Here is a 20560-nt window from a genome sequence, read left to right as displayed (position 1 = left end):
TATACTGTAGTTACTTATAGTGACTGCAATCTGGTTGAAATGTAATGATCTACTTTGACATATCTGAATGTTTTACAGATGTAATGCACGCCATGCACACTTCCTGTGGGCATATTCACTAGCTTGGCAGGGATGGCTTTACAATATGCCAATGCTTGTATTATATTCACCATTGGAAACTCATGGTTTCTGGTCTTTTTTTGTTAACAAGTGTTTACAGAATGTTGCTGATTCTCATTAAACTGTTTCTCGTCTGCTACAACTGACAGGTTATGTGAAGTGGTTAGACTGGCATTTCTGACATTTCTGTATGTGGTTTCAATAGGAGCCCATGATTGTTACATAGAACAGATGTAGATTGTAGTTGTTTTTCTTCGTAATTGCAGTCATTAAGTGAAAGTATGTGTCAATCAACTTTACACTTAAAGATACAATTCATCTGTAAGAAATATTGTTGATGTGTGCCGTTAAATATAAAATATATTTTGTATCATAGATATAGAAAGCTCTTTCCATTTTTCTTACTTGGTATTGCTGAAAGTTAAAAGCTTATGCTATTGAAATAAGAACAGTATTTCTTGGAAAAGACATGGTACAGTGTACAAGAGTTAATTATATCCCAGTCACTTTTTACAAATGTTTCATTTTAATAGTACATGCACAAGAACAAAAATGTTGCAATGGAGTAACTGGTTCAAATGACTAACAAGTGTGAAAATGGAAACCATAATGAAAATAACTAATAATTATGATGGAATGAATGTTTAACATGTTATTTGTCAAACCATCCTTTCGGCAGCAGAGATTTTCAAATCCTCTTTTTTCTACATCATGAATAAAGTGGAGTAAAGATTTACCTTATTGAATACTGGATTTGTTTCAAGTTTCACAACATTATCAATAAATATTGGAAATCAGATCTGATCTGCAACCTGAAGTTATGAGAAATGTTGTGATCATTATGTATTGATTACAAGCAATTGAGAGAATTATTTCAGAACGTTGGTACTTTTATTTGTAAGGAAGTGAGGTTGTAGAAACACTTCTTTTTAAAAAAAAGTACAAAGATTGAGAAAGGCAATTCATCCTTGAGAAATGTTGGCAATAAAAATTGTTTTGTGACTGCACATTACTAGAGGATTGAAATATGATTCACTGTAAATTGTGATTCATGTTAGAAGGTAATTATTCCTCGTTGGTAATATATATAAAATTAAAAATATGTAATCACAAACATTAACAGCATGAGTTGAAATGCAAATACAGATAAGTTGACATTGTTCCTTGTGACTGATGAAATTATCTTCAAAGATTTTGTTTCTTTTCACAGCATTTACTATAAAAGCAGTTGATAGTGAATTATCCAAGAGTTATAGGAACTTGATTATTTAACATATGAAAAACTGCACTTTTCTTATCTTTTTGTTGGTTCAGTCTAAAACAGGAGCGCTATTGGTCTAGATGAAAAAATATAAAGTTAATTTTGTACTATTGTCACATAATATCAAATCATTGTTCATAGTGAGAGCAAGGAAATATTTCCAAGTAAATATGAAATGCCTTCAAACAAATATTTTTAATTCTATTGAAGTTCACTACTTTTTGTTTATTGTATTCTTGATATATACGTTTTTTTCTTCAGACTTTATTGTTAAATGTTTCATAGAAAATGTAGTTTAAAGCATATTCACTAGTTTTGGTTATGTTCTCTATTTCCAAATGCAGAGATTCACATTTTAAGGAAATAAATTCCTTTGATACCATGCAGCATCACTTCTGAAGTCTCTTTAAAACTGAATAAATGGAATACAGTGCTCTGCCTTCTTCCTTATTAGCCACAAATGACAACTATATTATTACATACTCAAATCTTTGAATAGGTCTCAATCTTGTATTCGTCGATTTTGACTAGCTTAGGGCTGGTTTATTTGTTCTACATCACTAAGATCCTGTTAAAATTCAGCATCACCCTTCTTAATATTGTGCGTCCAAACAATTAGCTTCACATCAATAAAGATAAAATGTTATTTCACAATAAACTGTTGTGGTTGCTATAATTAGTATGCAAATTAAATTGCCACATTAGAATTCCCCAATGAAATAGATTTTCAGCAGCAACACATCATAGAGATGCTTTCTCCCGGCCACAGTGCCTTGCTTATATACAGTACTTTATACGTCCCAGAGCTTCTTTTATGATAAATGTGTGTAGCCTTGATACTAATTCTTGCATTTTTTTCTAGTTTCTGAGAAATAATCCTTTGCGGGAAGCAATCGCAATGGCATTGCCCGAGTTGGTGCATACTTCAAACAGTAACTGTAACAATGGTACTATTCGCATCATGTAGACTAAATCCTTCAATTAGGGATGATTTATTTTTTCTAAAACTATACTAGCCTTAAAAGACAGGTATCATTACCCTTAAGTCACGGTCAGTTTTGAAACCGTGGGACCAAGTTGGTTGACAAAAAGAAAAAAGGCTGAGGACAAGTCCCACCCCTGAATGTGTGTGTATAGACCAGAAAGTACTGTGATCATTATGTATTGATTACAAGCAATTTACTGTGACACAGTCTTTCCCTTTTTTCTATGTCTCAGATAGGATATATAGTTTCAGGTCAGTTTTACCCCACTGGGGACAGACAGTCATGAATTCAAGCCACTGATCAAAGTTCACTGTGCTTCTGCAGGTTTGAGCTGATGAAATCTATCTTGCTAGATGGAACTAGACCCTGTGCAAAAAAACCCTGAATGTTTCAGCAATATTGGTATTAATTGAAACTCGTCCATCTTGATAAACTACAGTTCCAAAAACTGCTATGTTTCTTGTTACTTTGTGAAAAGTGTCATTTTTCCATTTGTTTGTTTTCTTTGGCTCTCTCACGCTGAGTTTAAATTTGGCTGTTTAAAATTAGTTTATTTATGGACCTACTCAGTCCTTCAAGTGTTTCCAACAGAAGTTTTTTTGTTCGATCTTTTCGGCTCCCTTTGGGTGGGTGGGTGGTGGGGGAAAGAGCATTTTTTTAGGCAGTCAAAACTCATTTGCATACATGCAGATTATGTTGAACGCGTTTTGGTTGTGTTCCATCAAAGCATCGATTTGATGAGGTAAGATGAGATGCTGTGCAGGTAAAAGAATAAAAGTTCAGTTCGGAGCCTGGTGTGTATGGAGCCTTTGTCATATATTCTCCTTTCAGACCTGTAACTCTTGGTAGGTGGAACATCTGTTTCTACCCTGTTGTTCCCCTTGGCTGCTTTTCAATTGGATTTCCTCATGCAGGTCCAAAGCTTGTCACCTCAGCCTGGCTCTGTTAACTATCACCAGTGGCCCCACATTAAGTAGGTGGTTCAGGGTGAAGCTAATAACTCTTCTGCCTTTCTGACTGATCATGGTTACTGTGTCTAGTCAGCTCACTGAACTCTTGTAAGATGTGAATCTCTTTTTGTCCCCTCCTCTATAAAGGAAGAATTGTTTTTGGTCACATGAAATACTTTAGACTGCATTATTGCTTGTTTTAAGGAAGTGTTTGATCCTGGGTCGCTCATTTTGTTTGAAAAAAATCTGTTTGAATCAAGCAATCCACTCCATCTAAATTATTTGTTTCTTCCTTCAAACTTGATTATTTACCCATTTCCAAACTGTGCAAATACCTGATTAAAAATAATACACTTATTACACAATGTTGCAATTTTCCTCTTGTTGGTAAAAAAGGCCTTTAACCTTGAAATTGGGTGTTGAATTGCCCCAACTAGTGAATCAGTTTGCTAAATTTAAGGACCCCCTCGGAAAAAAGAAGTCTGAAGCATTCAGTGACATCAACATGGGCGGTTGGTTGTTTGGCTGGTAGTGTGGTTGTGGATCGGGTTTTGAGTAGTTTCTATGGATGTTAAGAAGAAGCAGGTACATAACTAAAGATATTCCTTGACTTGATGACCCAACACATTAGGCATATGTTGCCTCTACCTCTCTTGGAGGTCTTTTGCCTCCGTTGTTTAGCCCACAAAGTATACAGTCAATTCATTTTACAGTATATTCTATGAAGCGCTTTGAAGCCGTGATAAGGCGCTATATCAAATGCAAGGATTCTTATTATTATTTTACCCTTGGGGATTAAACAAGCCATGACACCGGGGTGGGGGGTGGGGGGGGGGGGGGGTTGAATAAATACCGTCAGCTAGCAGTGATGTGTAAACTATTAGATAATGCTTGAAACACACAACTTCATCATACTGTACACAATTAGTTGAGTGATGCTCATACATCAGCCTCGGGCACAGTATAAAACAAGCATAACATTATAAGCCCCTGGTATAATTGGCTTTGCTTCCCAGATTGCCTAAGTATTTTAATATCCTGATTAAACAATGCATTTTGCTAACCAACACCTATTTGCCACTTGAATTTATTAAGAGTAAACTTAGGGTTTGATTTTAATTCATTTATGCCCCGCTGAAACTCTGACTTTCTGTTTGCCACTATTAATGCACTCATTTTATAGAAAGGAAAAAGACTCGCTCCAATATGATTACAATTCTATCCAGGTAGTAGAAAATGGTGTTTTCTTTCCAAATCTTCAGACCAAAAGGGCTTTATCTAAACCTTTTGCCCTGTTTGTAGAAAAACTGAGTTCACACATTTTATTTAACTAAAATGTATCCCACAGGTCTCAGATGCTGAATAAATTGATAGATTTCAATAGAAATGCTTGGCTGATCACATATAGTAAAATAAGTCTTTAAGACATGCTTGTGTACTCTGCACTGCAGTTACTATTGACATGCAAGTGTAATTACTTCTGAAGTGCTTTGAAATGTTTTAACGTGATAAGGTAAAAGATGAAAATGTTTTGTCTTCCTCTCCTGAAGTGCCTAACGATAGGTATGGTGATAATAGCGGTGATAATAATAATAATAATAATCCTTGCATTTGATATAGTGGGTTATCAAGTCTTCGAGACGTCTCAAAGCGCTTCACAGAATATACTATAAAGTGAATTGACTGTATATTTTGTGGGCGAAACGCGGCTGCCAATTACGTGCAACCGTGTCCCACAAAAAGTTGTGGATTGAAGTGACCAATTTATTATGATTATTTTGTTTTGAAGGAATTATTACCCTGGAAAAATGATCTGCCAATTAACTAACAACTGAGTTCCTACTTACTGCTAGGTAAACAAAGGACTGTGGTGTAAGGAAACTTGTCCAACATTTCGCCCTGGCCGGGAGTCGAACCCAGATCTCTCGCTTGCGAGGTGAGTGCTCTAACCACTGAGCTACAGGACTCCACCAATCATGGTGATAGTTACTCTCTGGTACCTTGCGAGGACACCCATTATCATGTGGGCGCCTGATTGATCAATGTTGGCAAGATGCTGAGCAAAATGCTTGGTACATTGCAGCCAAGCCCAGTCCTCATCAAACTTTTATACAAACACACTAAAAACACACTTTCTTGTGTGGTTAGTGATCAGAAGCAGGAACTCCAGCATATATTTTACCCCCTTCTAACCTAGGGCATTGAGGCCCATTGCAGCACGCCACTTCTGTCCCAGCTGAGATCAGTTAATTCAGCACATGGTTGCAGTGTATTGCATTATTAATATCTTTAATTGTTGTATATTTTTGAACATTGCAGAAATGCTAACATATACACCGGAAGGTTAAAGATCATGGATTTCCAGTAGTACATGCCTTTGGCAATTATGTTTTTAAAAATAAAATTGATTGTACGGATCAGAATTATATTGACAAAATCTTTGTCTGACTAAATGAAATCTGTGGTTTTCTGCAACAATCCATAAGTGACTGTTTGAAGGAAATTTGACCCACAGAGCAGCCACAATATATAACGGATGTAAAATCCTATGCTATGGAAAAGTGAAAGAATGTTACGCACAATAAACTTTCATGCTGATACTGTGACCGTGCTTATAATCATATTTATTAGTGGTAAATTCAATTATGCTGGCAGTATAAATGTGTTTGGTTCAGCTGACCACTGCATTTATGGCACATGAAGTTTTATTCCAGGGCTCCTTTCTCCACAATAAAAAGGGGCTGTGTCAAATTGAAAATGCTTATTTGCTGTAAAAGTTTCTGTTCAATAAGATGACCAAATGCATGTATTGGAGGAAAGTTAGATTTATAGGTTAATACGCATGTTTGGATTCCTTCTCCCTCCCCCACATTTTATTCCTTTTCTTGGGAAAGGGCATGCGGTGACTGTTCTGTATGTCTGATTGCCTAACTGCCTGTGGCAAATGTGCTTGCTGGAAGTCAAATAACAATCCTTGCAATTTGCATTTGATACAGCACCTTTCATGTCAGGAGGAGGTCGAAAAGAGATTTACAGGATTTACTGCAAATTAAAGTTACTGTGTATTTTGCAGGCAAATAACTTGAGAATTACTTTCCTGATGGCCACACTGGTTACTAGCCACTTCCCTGCGTTATAACATTTTGTTTCAAAGTTGGAGAGGCAGGTGATTTTTAGGGGAATTTATATGTATCCATATCAATATGAAATCATTTTACAAATCAACCTTCAATTGTAACCATGCAAACATACATAAGTTCAGTCCAGTTACTTCTGACTTCAATATTACTATCAGAATGATAGATAACCAGGGATGAAGTACACACATACGTATTATGCGGGTGAAAAACTAACTAAATTAACAACTGAAATCAAGTTTATATTAGTAGCTTCAACATTCAACATTTTCATTAAGGTCTATTGACCTTTAACAAATCATTAAATATTTGATGATACATGTAATAATTGGCAGATTGATTTCTATGGGTAATAATTCCTTCAAATTAATAAATATGATAACAACAAGATTACAACAAAATTACATTTGTAAAGCGCCTTTCAAGTTGGGAGGACATCCCAAACCAAATAATAATTTGGTCACTCAATCCATGACTGTTTGTGAAACACTGCTGTGTGCAATTAGCTACCGCATTTCGCCCACAAAATATACAGTCAATCCATTTGATAGTATATTCTGTGAAGCGCTTTGAGATGTCTCTATGTGATCAAGTGCAAGGCTTTTTTTTATTATTACATAAATAAATCCTGTAATCCATTCTCTGCCCCAGGAATCAAAAGCTTGCAAGAAAACACAATACATTGTCATTAGATGTTGAGACATTGTCATTCTTATCACTGATTATTGAATTCTTTATGGCTCTTTGATTATTAACTTTAAAAAGATCCCAGAGCATTATGTTGCTGTTGGTCAGGGTTGTGCATTGTTGCAGCCTGAAACTTGTATTGGACTGCAAACACTTTTTACAGGCCTTGAAAAGTTAAAAGTATGCAAATGTTGTGATAAATGCACTTTTATGAGAAGGGTCAAAGGCATTACTGTGTCCTCCACATAAAGTTTGAACTCTTTCACAGTATTTAACCTCTCCAGCACTATTTTAGCAATTGGGTCCATATGTTCAGTGTCACAATGAATTAGGCAGTAATCCAGAAAGAAAGTTCAGAGATTAAATAAAAAATGGAGAACACTGACTCAAGTAGTCAGTGGTGTTTGAGGTGGATTAATTGCAAATGGTTCTTATTCCATTTTGTTAATATAGTTGATATTGACTTATTTGTTTTGAACAGTAGTGTTACTTATTGAAATATGGGCTGTGATGCTTCACGTGATGCTGCATTTAGCATACTGTGACAATGTCGGACAACTTTTACAGCTGAGTTAAGCCAGCGTTCCCTGAACCAGCACCGGAATGATCTGTGTGTGGCAGGATCAATAGCTGCAACAAGTGGGATTAGGATGAAACCATTTGAACATTGGTGGATGGGGAGGGGGGAGGGGGGAATTCCTAAGGGGAAGGTTTGAACTGGGACAACTTCAGGAATAGAATGCTCCACGGTGTGATAACTATCCTCGTGAATAATGCATTGTTTACTCCAACAAGCGTATTTAATGAAAAAGCACTGATCTTGATGCCACACAGAGCATCACCACCTTTAAATATAATGCGAATAGTTTGGATGCAGTCAGAAGCTATCTTTTCCCTGATCTTTAATATTTTGGGATGCATACTATTCAGGCCTGTCAACTCAATAGTTTAAGTCCTGTTAACTTTTTAATGTAGTTCTCTTTCAATATTTAGCTCCACTAGCTGCTGTTTCTATCATCCTCGTTGGGTACTACCACAGTTCTGCTTTCACCTTTTCTGTAAAAAAACGCCAGAAAGTCTTTATTGCACATCAATGGCATTCTCACATTCTCAACCCATGACTGGCCTCTTCAGCTCTTATATGTCCCACCCTTTCTTTGACTATTCTCGTCTTTTTATACACTTATTTAATGCCTTTGCTTTAACTCTTTAAGTTGACTGCCAGCCTATTTTCATGCAGTCATTTTGTCTTCTTTGTCTCTCTTTTTATTTATCTGTTAAACTTCTCTTCAATGTTTCCTCGTAATTTTCTGGGGTTTTACATCTTCAGGTTGGGTAGGGATGTTACAGTACCTGTTATGCCTAGTTAGTAGCCACGACTGTTAAGACTGTATTGCTTAGTAAAAGTACACATACTGCTCCAGGTCACTACCTAGCAGATGGCATTGAAAAAAAACCTTATTTGTTGCCTCAATAAGTGGTGACTCTTGTCTTGAACCTTTGTGCTGGATTTCAAGAAGGCTTCAACTCTTCCAAAACTCGTGCAGCAATAAAAACTAGAAAATAAAGGAGCTGTGATAATAACACATAAAATAGATGTAATTCAGTTATGCAAGAACATTTGTTGAACAGTAAAACTAGGATATTCGATTTTTGTACTTGAAACCAATAGACACCCTTGAAATAGAACACCGACATGAATTTACTACCATTTTAGGAAACAAGAGAAAATTGGAGGAGCGGGAGAGAAGAAAAGAAACTCTATATAAGTGAATGTTGAGACATTTGCATGAATTAGCATGGATAACATATTCCATTGACACAGGTAACAATTACTGACACTCAATACTAACGAAATTCATACCATTTTCTTGGGTGGCAACATGTGGTTGCTGTTCCTAGTGTCCTGGTAAACAGAATTCCTGATTACTTATATATATTATATAGTTGTGCATACTTGACTAATAACTTTCCTAAACTAGCTATCATAAGATAACCAAAATCTCTTTAGTGGAATAACGTTTAGGACCATTAAATTCGGCATAGGATATAATTTTGCAAATATGACTTGATAAGTTAAGGCTTGTTATAAACACCACTCGCACACCCCACACCCATTTACACAGCAGTTTGACTGAGGTAAAAGGTTTGCAAAGGAAACTTAGAAAAGCAAACAGCCGTTTACACAGGTGCAACTTCTTTTTTTATCACTATATCTGGCAAATTCTGTGTGAATCTGGTGTCAAGCACTATTATATATATGCAGTGAAAAATAGAAGACTGTCCCCGGCTCTCCTTGTCGCTGCTCCCTTCGTCTTTAATCATACTTTTCATCAGTACGTTGAAATTTCGGTTACCAAGGACAACATCATAAATAAATCTGTTTGTTGAGTTTTACTTGCAACTTCCGAAGTTTGCGCATTTAGTGTGAGTGAGGAAGAGAGGCGGTCATCTGTGGAAATTTATAATCATTTATTACATATGTGTGAAGCCAAGAAGGAATAAAAGCGTGAAGGCATACATCCATAAACTGAGGCAGAAAGCCTAAATGAAAACTAAAGTGAATTCCTGTGTCTTGTCACAAAGTAATGAGAAACTAGAGCTTTTATTCATAGTGGCGGAAGATACATTTGCTCTCAATCTCTTTTTAGCAGTAAATGCTTCACTGATATATCATATCAAATTTGAACAGAAATATTTGTGCTCTACATTACAGCGAGGCTTTGGGAATTACTATATGGTTGAATAGATTCTATGAAGGTTTATAGCAAGTATGGTTACAGTTATTATATTTAATCATAATATATCTAATGCATTGCATTTTGCTCAGCTCAATGGCTTAACGTAGCAATTTATGTTGTGTAAAAACAGTGGTATATCTTTTATTGGAGGAAATTACTAATAATATAGATTCTGCCCTATTATTTAAATGTATTTTTGGTTATACTTGATTATTAAAAGTGTTGTTTATTCGGGCGAATAAAATACTAAGAATCTTATAACTATTTGGGAACTTTATGTGTATAATTAAATTTTACATTCTAAAGTGATATTGGTTGTCCTTTGAAACTACATTAGCTAAAACCAACCCTAATAATATTTAACATGGTCCAACTATATGGAGGAAGGAGATATGGCCTTCAGTTCAGAAGAAGAAAGGTGAACAAATTGTTCAAATTTCATTATTTTACAAAAAACATTTTGAATATGTCAAATAGACTTCCCGGGGAAGCCGCAGAGACAGATTTTGGCATCAAATTTGAAGCAACTATTTGGCAAAAAATTCAGTTGATAGTGCAGGTGAGGTTTACTTATTATTTGTTTCATTTGGGTGAGATGGACCACAATGGTATGTTCATATCCAGTATGTTGCTCTGCTCCTATTAGTTACTTGTAAGCATACATTGACAGATTCCCTGTACTAAGCCAACAAACCACAGTAGAGCTTAGCTCATCAGCAAATTTTCCACACTGGGCTTTTTCTTATGCTGATTGCGATTTTTTTTCTCTGGAACTTTATAATGAGAAAAAGTTTGCATTGTTTAGGGCTTATCAAAAACAACCACCATTGAATGAGCAGAATAGAATACCCCTCAAATCTTTGTTTTCCTTTACTCTCAAACTTTGGCCAGAACAAAATAAGGGAAAATGATATGGTGACCATTAAAGGACAATATTTGTTTTTATTCCTGACTTAATCTAAATCTAGTCAATGGGTAGAAACTGATTGATTATTAACATTACATTTTATTATACATACAAATATTGAAAAAAATCCTTTTACCAATGTCATGTTAATTAGAAATATGCATGAGGAGATACAATATGTAATAACAAATGATTGTAATAATTGGTTCAAAGCAGCCTAAAGTGCCGTGGGTGGCAAAGAACAACAACTTTATATAGCGCCCTTCATGTGGGGAGCATCTCGGAGCATTTGAAAGAAGTGGTAGGAGGGGAGTGGGAGTTCAGTAAGGCTTATAGAGGCACATTTACAACAGTGTGGGAAAATGATATAGAAATGACAGTGAAAACTTACTATTATTATTAGTAGTAGTAGTAGTATTAGGGGCGGTCTACAAACTGTCCTATTTACCCTTATAGGTTAGGTGACTTAAGTAATGAATTTGGGATTTAGGGTTGGTTGAGTTTCCCTCGTTGCTGAGGTACACGTAAGGTGGGGTTCAACTGTTGTCGGGTGCCAATTTAATTTCTTAAACCTCAGTCATAAATTCTAAACAAAATATATTGCACTGCTTAAACTAGTTGTGTGAGTATTAAGATTTAAGTATTTTTTATGCCAATGATAGAGTTTCTTTCTTGGTAAATTTAAGTAATAGATTTTCAGTAGAAGCACAAGACAATATCGGACTAACAACTGAAACTTATTGATTTGAGGCTCATAAAATCTAATGAATCTCATTAATCAAGAGATTTACAAGTGATTGCTGTACATTGACTTTTTTCCCTCTTGGAACTGATTACTGAAATACAGTAACACTGACTTACGCTTAAGTGTTCTTAAATCCTGAGGCATTGAAGGACTATTACTTTGAAATCTTTGTGACATAGGTTGCAAAAAAACATTCATGAAGCTCTTTGATGGTGTTTGAGTTTCTGAAAGAAAATAGAGTAAAACAGTCTTTGGCCTTTGGACAAGATGTGGATTCTCTTCAGTCCATCTCCTGGGGGAATGCAAGCAAGTGAAAGATGCAAACCCTCTACTCCTTTTTCTGCTTTATCCTGCTGTATGCAATTAAGTGCTTGCTGTATACAGTTAATTGCTTTGGTTCTGAGTTTTATCTGGCATTTCAAAATCCAGCTCTTTTGTTAGATTTTCTTGCTGTGCCCAATTTGGGACCTTATTAGCTTTGGCTATTTCATGCTTTCATTTACGTGTGTGCTACATCCCTGCACACTTTCTCAAATAAATCATCAAGGTACTAATATAAATAAGACAACAACAACAAACAGCAACACATTGCATTTATAGGGCACCTTTTATGTCGGGAGGATGTCCTAAGACTTTTGCAATGCAAGAAATGCTTTGACGGTTCTTGGTTCTTGTAAGCCCACATGTAGCCAGTTCAATATTGTTATTTACATGAATGTGCATGGAGTAATGTGTGACTAATGTGTAGCCTCATTTTTCAAGAGCAATTAAGATGTTATGTAACAATATAGATGGGATTATTCTTTCAATCTCTGCAATGGTAGTTGCTCTATTGATACTTCTGCCGGGGAGTGTCAGGGAGAGAGGACTGACTGCACATTTTCAGTTCTTGCCCTAATGAAACAAACGTTAATATTACAAAAATAAAACCACTCGAACATGTGAATAGCTATATTACTGTAATATTAACCTACCACTCTCAAATAACATGATTTGTTATGTCTGAGTCCTCATTTATGCTACACATTTGGCAGGGAATGACTGGAAAAATCAAGTTGATTTGCTGCCAAGCTTACAGTATAAATGCAACGTCAATCAATGGTACTGAGTTTCCACTCCATCTCCGTAAAGTGCTTTGTGACATTATACTATGTGAAAGACACAATATAAATTAAAATTGTTGTTGTTGTAGTACTGATAACATTTCTCTACCTGTGGCCCATGGAAGATCTACTAGTCCATGTGTTTCTTGACTTATTTGATGTATTATATTGCATGCCGATGACATTTGAAAGCCCACCTCCTAGCGGTCATTTATATTCATGTCTATTACTGATCAATGGGGATGGCACCATATGTGTATATTAAAAGGGAAACTAGTAATGTCACTCTACGTGGCCTGAATAAGCCTTCGTGCTCTGATCAGATCAAAAGACCTCAGAAATATTCAGAGGTATAAAATTATATTGAGGAGGCAACTTGATATCATAAATGATGCAATTCTTTAATGGATTTGCCCACAATTCAGTAAAACTTTATATCCTCAGTTTAACATTATTGGGTAAACCATGTCCAACACTTGATTGAAATTACATTATTGCTCCATAGTTACAATAGCACCTTTTAACACAACAAACAGAACCAGAGAACAATACGTCATAATCTGATTTGTTGGTATTGGCAGTGAAGTACTTTGTAACTTTTTATAGCTTTGCAATGAATGATTTAATCTTTTTTATGACCTGCTCAAACATTCAATTGCAGATTGTTGAATCACTCATTGAACGAAAGTAACATTTCATAAAAACAATAGTTTGAAAAGAAAGGGTGGTAAGGGAAAGGTTATAAAACCTGTCAAAGTTTGGCTTTTAATAGCTGCAGCTGGAAGGAAATGCTGAAAATTACGACCGCCGGAGTCATTTAAAACATACAGTGAAAAATACATATTGTGTCTGGTGTTTAGAGTGCAGTTCAAGTGCAATTCCACATGTATCACAATTTTCTTCTGAGTTCATGTGAAATTGCTATTTTTAGAGCCTATTTGTGCTGATTTATGAACTTGCACAAATATGTGCTCAATTTCTGTGCAAAGTACAGATTGTTTGCCATAAAAGATGTACGAGTAGCCCATCGGACCATTCTCTTAGCAATTGGGGTTTTGATATTGTCACACAATCTTTTTATCATGCTGAACCGGGGTGTGTGGGGAGGGGGCACGGGTGGAAGAAATGAAAGAAAAACACCACCTTGGAGATCTTTAACAATGGACAACTCCGGAGGTTTTGTAACCTCAATAAATGGTTAAAAAATAATTGAATGCATGTCACTGTGTGCTATTTTATTCATAGCCTAGACTGACACTCCAGTTGGGCAGTACTGTCCTTTGGATGAGACATTAAACCGAGGTCTTGTCTGCCTGTTCAGGTGGACATTAAATATTCCATGACACTATTGAAAAAAAAGCGGAGTTTCTCCCAGCCTCCAGACGAATAATTCATGGCTGTTGGGGTACTTAGCAGTGCCCAAATTGACTGCCATGTTTGCTTACAGAAACAGTTATTGCACATGACAATAACTAATGTGAAGCAGCTTTGAGATATTTTGACAAATGTAAGGTTTGTTTGTTTATTTATTTATTTTAATAGGCTGGTAGTGGACATAGAGGCAATGAACAAATACTGTTTAGAAACTGGGAATTAAACTCAGCAATTAGATACCCATTAGGACTTCAATTTGTCACAAATCCAGGTGCACCAACTGTAAGTATACAGCAGGGTGCAAACCATACTTCCAGACTCATCTCCACTTTACATTCTGTAAATACCATTTGTGCCGAAGCACCAATTTAAAGAATCATTTTTAGGACATTTACAGAGATAGCTAAATACATCTGTCATTTGACAGCAGCAATTCAATTGCTCAGCAATTGCTGCCTAAGACGAAACGTGTCAGCATTGACCTGAAAGTGAAACACAGCCGCTAAAAGAGGAACAGCAGGAGCACCATCTAATGGCTTTGGAAGCTTGATGCTTCAGATATATTCCGTTGGTGGGAGCTTCAGATGAAGAGCACACACATTGACCAAGTGATAGTGATGTATAATATACAGATTCAATTATAAAGCTATAATGTATCTATGAGGAATTTACCCAGATGTAACCAGAGGTGGGTCACAACTCCCCAATCATCATCCTCTGTGCTGATGTCCATGAAGCCAGATAATGCAATCAATTTCCCACTCACAGATTCAGTCGGCAGTTTGCGGAATCCAAGTACATGTAGAATTTTTTACTTTGAACTGCAAATTAGATCCCAGTGTCATTGTTTAATGACAGGGAGCGTAGAGGACAGAAGGGTTGCATTATCAAGTATAGTAAAAGTAGTTGTGAATATACACCAAGGCTATTGCACCAGGAAACGCCCACAAACATCCATGAGGTGAATGACCAATTCATGTGTAAGTGTTGTCCCAGACACCAGGAGAAACTCCTTTTGAATAGTGCCATGGGATCTAATAACTGCTACCTGAACAGTCAGACTGGACCTCGGTTTAAAGTCTCGTGTCCAAGATGGCACCCACAGCACTATACTCCACGCCATGGTGTGGAGCTTGAATTCAGGTCTTTATGACACAGAATAAAGAGTACTATCAACTGTACCAACCATTTGTTTTGTAACCAAGAGAGGAAATTTGTGTCTGGTGTTATATAGAACCGATGTGTGAAAATGTTGCATTCAGAATGTTTTAATGAAAGAGACAGTTTATTGTCTGAAGCTGGATTTCCTTTTTGTTTGATTGATGGTTTACAGAACATTTTCAGATTTTTTGAATAATATGCATTGATTTCAGTGTTGCTTATTCATACTAATGAGTTTCTGCATCAACATTGATTGTGCTAATTGTTGTTGCAGTTTCAATGGAACCAGCCCCTTCCCAAGGTCCTCAATTGTTTTGATAGCCTTGACTACTATTCATTTGGGTAACAGAGAATCCTAAAGAGCTGCTGTACTCTCTGGTAGATACTTGAGCTGTGGTTCATGAAATTGAAAAATAAAACTCGACCTTGTCGATTCCAAAGCCCCTTTGTGTATGTTTGCAGGAAACTTTTTTTTCAGAATTGCAAGTCAATAAATGATTACACTTAACAGCTTTTTTTCCCTTCCTTTTGTCTTTACAGGGTCTCTTCATCTTCCTGATATATGGAGTATACAACACAGAGGTGAGGCTAGTTAATGTCTCAAGGCTGACAGTCTGGATGAGGGAAGTGACAGGCTTCTGATCTCACTGAGGGACAGAGTATCTTGTCGCATGAGTGTCCTACTGCCCTTCATGCCTGGACTGGCCCATATGCATTCTGCTTTACCATTAAACACTGACAACCAGCTAGAAAAGGATACATTTCTCATCGTCAGCTGCTAATATTTCAAAATCTTTTTTTTTATTTTTCAAGTTACCTAAGTTTACCAAGTGTTAACTTTCCAGAGAGGTGGGCAAGTGAACAGCCACGAGGTCACACGGGCTAAAATGCCTTTTTACACCTTTCAAGGAAAACTTTGAAAGTTATTCTAAGGAAACAAGAATTAATATTTAGACTCTCGTGAGGTTGTGTCTATTTGCTTTTGGAGACTTGGATATTGCTTGTTGATTCATATTGGGATTCACTTTCGCCAAATGTTACTGTATTCTGGTCCACAATTGAATGCTAATTAATTTTTTAGTGGATTAGGGATGCAGTTGTTTTTACTTATTTTTCGCTTTGCTCTCAGTTGAAATTGTTTTAACTGAGTAACAATTTGGCAAATTTGCGTGTAAGTTTAAATGCAAGATCGTGGTGTATTTTAACCGTACCTGTGGACAATCCCACATTCCGATTGGTTCGACCAAGGGTATACTGAGGTGCCATATTTAAACACAAAAGTCTATCCTCATTGTCTTCAACATTTTGAAACAGTGATTGAGTAGGAACAACATACTTGTGCATGGGTAGTAGCAAGGAATTGAGGATAAACCAGGCAATTGAAGGACGACACCTGAGGCATCATCCTTCAATCCTCTGACCTATCCTCAATTCCCCAGTAGAGTACACGGGGGTTATTGCTTAATTTATCACTGAAGGTTATTCTCGTACTGCCACTGAGCACTATTCTTCACATATGTCAAATATAGCTTACTTCTAAGCATAGCTCTATTGAACTGACTTTTGAATGAGTGGACTAACTCTGAAGAATACCCACAAGAATGGTTAAGCGTTCAATTCAATTGGATTAAAGGGCTATTATATAAGTATTGAAAATGCAAAATACGGTAAGTTAAAAATAGACAATTTTTATATCGAAGATCAAAGTAACTTGATGGAAAGATCAGCCGTGAAGTCCACAACCACAACTTAAAAAGATCAGAAGAAATTCATTATGTAAATACTGTTAATTTATTATAGGTGATTCAATGTAAAATAGTTAAAATTAGTATCATACAACTTTCAATGATATATGAGAATTGTGTGTGTGTGCCTGTTCTTAGATGCAATGAGAAACTATTTCTTGTTTATTGACATTGCAGAAGTGCAGCAAATATCAGACAGGTTGTTAACAGAAGGCGGACAATCCAGTTGAAATCAGTTGTATGGAAATTTGGAAAATTTTTCTGATTTTGTATGTTTGCTTTTTTGATGTATGGAGAAGGGAGGACTGAAGGCAGTTTGTAATTGTGCTCAGTAAGCTTCTGTTTGCTGAATTTTCACCGTAAGCTTTCAACGCGTCTTAGCATGAGAAATGTTGTTTCATCATGTTGAAATTAGATAGAAATTTGAAGTTTTATAGGTTTAAATTCTAATACAGTCAGTCTTCAAATGGTTTAAAATCATCCTAACAACCACATCCTAAGACTGCTACAGTTTTTAGACATAGATGTGAGGTTACATGTTCCACTAGCGGAGACAGGTCTCTTATAACCCATGGCAGGTAGGTACCTCTGTGATGTGATATCAATGCATGTGTTATGGTCCCTTTAAATAAAATGTGTAGCAGACATTCATTATAGAAATGAGTTTCTCATGAGAATTGATTGCTCTTGTGGGAATGGAGTGAGTTACCCATGGAAATTGTTAACAAGACTGGTCAGAACATTGGTCATTTACAAGGGCAGCTGGCTGAGAATAAATATTGATGCATGTGAGTTTAAGCAATTTAGGGCAAAAGGTTGAGGTATGAACCACAGGAATTTATGGTTTTAACAGCAATGGATAACATACAGAATAATGAATAGCAAGGAGTGATTACAAGGCTGTAATCCAACCGAGAGCCAAGATGACATCATAAACCATGAGAGTGAAGCTTGAGTGGTTTATAAATGCCATCTGAACCCTGAGATTAGATTACAGCCTTGAAATCACTCTTTTCCATGTTAATATTTGCAGGAGTGGCTGGATGTTTTCATCTGTCATTACATTTGTTAGGATTACTATTCTCTGCCACCGCCTTGTCTCTGGAAATTGAATGAGTTAAGAAGTTGTTCGATATGTTTCATGTTGCCAAGTGACAACTTATTTTAACGTTTAGTGGATAAAAACACCTCCCTCCTTATCAGTAATAGTGATGACCAGTGATTAAAATAGGATAGTAGAAGTTTCTTTTGATGCTATGTTTTTTGACTTGTCTGTGTATTTCTGAGCTAAACTGACAACTGAAAGCATAATAATAATAACAATAATCTTTATTATTATTAGAAAGGTACTAAACTGATAGTGACACAATTACTGCAATTAAATGCATTAGCTATTTGCTTGGATATACCAGATTGATGATAGTCGATCCTGTTTTCATTTGTTTAGCATTTCAGATGGGTAAAATAGACATACAAAATAGCACACGCTCCACTTTGCAAATGTCGCACATCTCCCATAAATAGTGCAAACCTATATGACCTTTGAACGTGATGAGAAAGCTCTGTACAGACCAGTGTCGATCTTTGTGTGGTGGAAATTTCTGTCCTCACAGCCTTCTGTCCTTTATAACATGTCAATTCTTGGTTGTGCAATATGTTGGGTCTCATATTCATTTACATTTGTATTTTAAAGCAAACACGAACATGCTGATTCTTTTTATTTTTGGACAACCCGGCCTATAAACCTCTTCCACTGAGGTTTCAAGCGATTGTTGGCTACTACAACAAGGGGACGGAAATGCTGTGGTGTACACTCACATAATGAGTGAAAAGGGTCAGAAAGGTCCATTTTGTTTGCAAGGAGAGAATGATGTCACTCGCAGCTGCAATTGTTTCCTTTCTGGTTGCAGTTCCATGCAGATCACATAAATCTAGTATCTGGAGCACTTAGATAAGCATGCATAACTGAGATAAAATGACAGAAGATGTATTTAACCCAAAAGAATAATTGTAGAGAACTAGTAAACTGAAAACAGACTTGTTTGTACAAGCAAGCTGCTTCAATCTTTAACAAACAAGTACTGTATTATCTTGTGGGGAAAATCCAGTTGTCTCAGACTATCTGCAGAGAATAGTTGCCATTTTGATCTGCTTTAACTATTGCCTCTCTTTATTTAACATACCGGTGTTATGAAGATGAATCAATCCTGATCCCTCTTTGATGTAAAGATTTGCATGTTTTCCATAGTACAAGACAGGCCCATTGTGCAACTTGAAAGAAAACGCTTACAGATGAGCAGCATTGGGCCTTAGCTTGCTACAAAGAATTACAACATGAATAAGCTTGCTTATTGAACGTTTGCAATGGAATAACATCCATCACATTTATACTAACACAGATGTGAAAAATCAAATTTGTCTATTGTCCACAGTTATCCAGATTTTAAGTGGATGTCAACAAGATGTAATTTAATTCAACATACCCCTAATACAAGTATTCAAGCTGAAATTACTTATGGAGTCCCTCAGCGTATTGCTTAGAGCAATTGCATGCGAGAGGACCTGGGTTCAATTCTCGGGCAGGGCAGTACATTAGGCAAGTTTCCTTACTCCACATGCGTCTGTTCACCTAGCAGTAAGTCCCGAACCAGTTGTTAGTCGATTGGTGGATCGCTTTTCTGGGGGTAATAATGGCTTCAAAATAAATCAAAATAATAATAATTTGATCACTTAATCCACGACTGTTTGTGGGACACTGCTGTGCGCAATTGGCTGCTGCGTTTCGCCCACAAAATATACAGTCAATTTACTTTACATTATATTCTGTGAAGCACTTTGAGACTTCTTGAGGACGTGATAAGGTGCTATAACAAATGCAAGGATTATTATGATTATTAAAACAGAGAATTACCAAATCTTGGTATCATAGTTTTTGATGGTTGCATGGCTCATGTTCCTTCAGATTTAAACATACTGTAAATTTAACAGTAAGACAAGCTTTTAGGCATCCAATGGCCTTAGCAGGAAAATGCACATCATTCATGTTGTATTAGAGTAGTCTACACCATTATGTTTTATATTGTTTGTGCTGCTGATGGATATCCATTACCACATGTTTTTAATGTATAATGCACTTGCTTGATGGAAGTTCTACCTGGCTATTGAATTATGAGAACCAAATTGTGGACATAGATCAATAAATAAGTTATAAACACCACATTACTTGATCATGTTTTAACATTTAATACTGCTCCGTTATGAAACATACCTGTATATAAGAACTTAAAGGGCAGCTGTGCTCTGGTAACTCCTTTCCTGTATCAGCAGGCAGGATGATATTAAAGAATGTTCATGCTACTTTTGGTTGCAGTGCCGAAGGATTACAATAGATATGGAACAAGTTTTTAATATGACAGCTTTACCAGCACGTTCATAGTAAATATTTGCAGAATACTTTATTAGTGCCCGGTAATCGTTTGAGGATTGGGTGATCCGGAATGAATCAAGATGTATCCCAGATTTGGTTGAAACTGGTTTGGATGATTGTGAGTATTTTAGAGGCTGTATGATAGTTTTACATGTCTGACTGATCACACATGAGCAAGTCACTGAAATGTTCTGTGAAGTGCTTTGAGATGTCTTA

The 20560-nt window shown here is 36.3% G+C and overlaps 1 protein-coding gene across 1 annotated transcript in view; it reads left to right on the top strand.

Moving 5' to 3' along the window:
* Positions 1-20560, top strand: part of LOC121849172 (adhesion G-protein coupled receptor D2-like) — a 59102-nt gene that overhangs the window by 27684 nt on the left and 10858 nt on the right. Inside the window, exon 18 of the mRNA XM_042334974.1 lies at positions 15713-15754. Within this exon, the coding sequence (XP_042190908.1) occupies positions 15713-15754 (42 nt within the window). The remainder of the gene's footprint in view (positions 1-15712; positions 15755-20560) is intronic.

This window comes from Callorhinchus milii, unplaced genomic scaffold (genome assembly GCF_018977255.1).
Source record: "Callorhinchus milii isolate IMCB2004 unplaced genomic scaffold, IMCB_Cmil_1.0 Scaffold5, whole genome shotgun sequence".
NCBI classification, from domain to species: Eukaryota; Metazoa; Chordata; class Chondrichthyes; order Chimaeriformes; family Callorhinchidae; genus Callorhinchus; species Callorhinchus milii.
The sequence above is the reverse complement of the archived record's forward strand: the minus strand, read 5'-3'. Positions and strand labels throughout refer to the sequence as shown.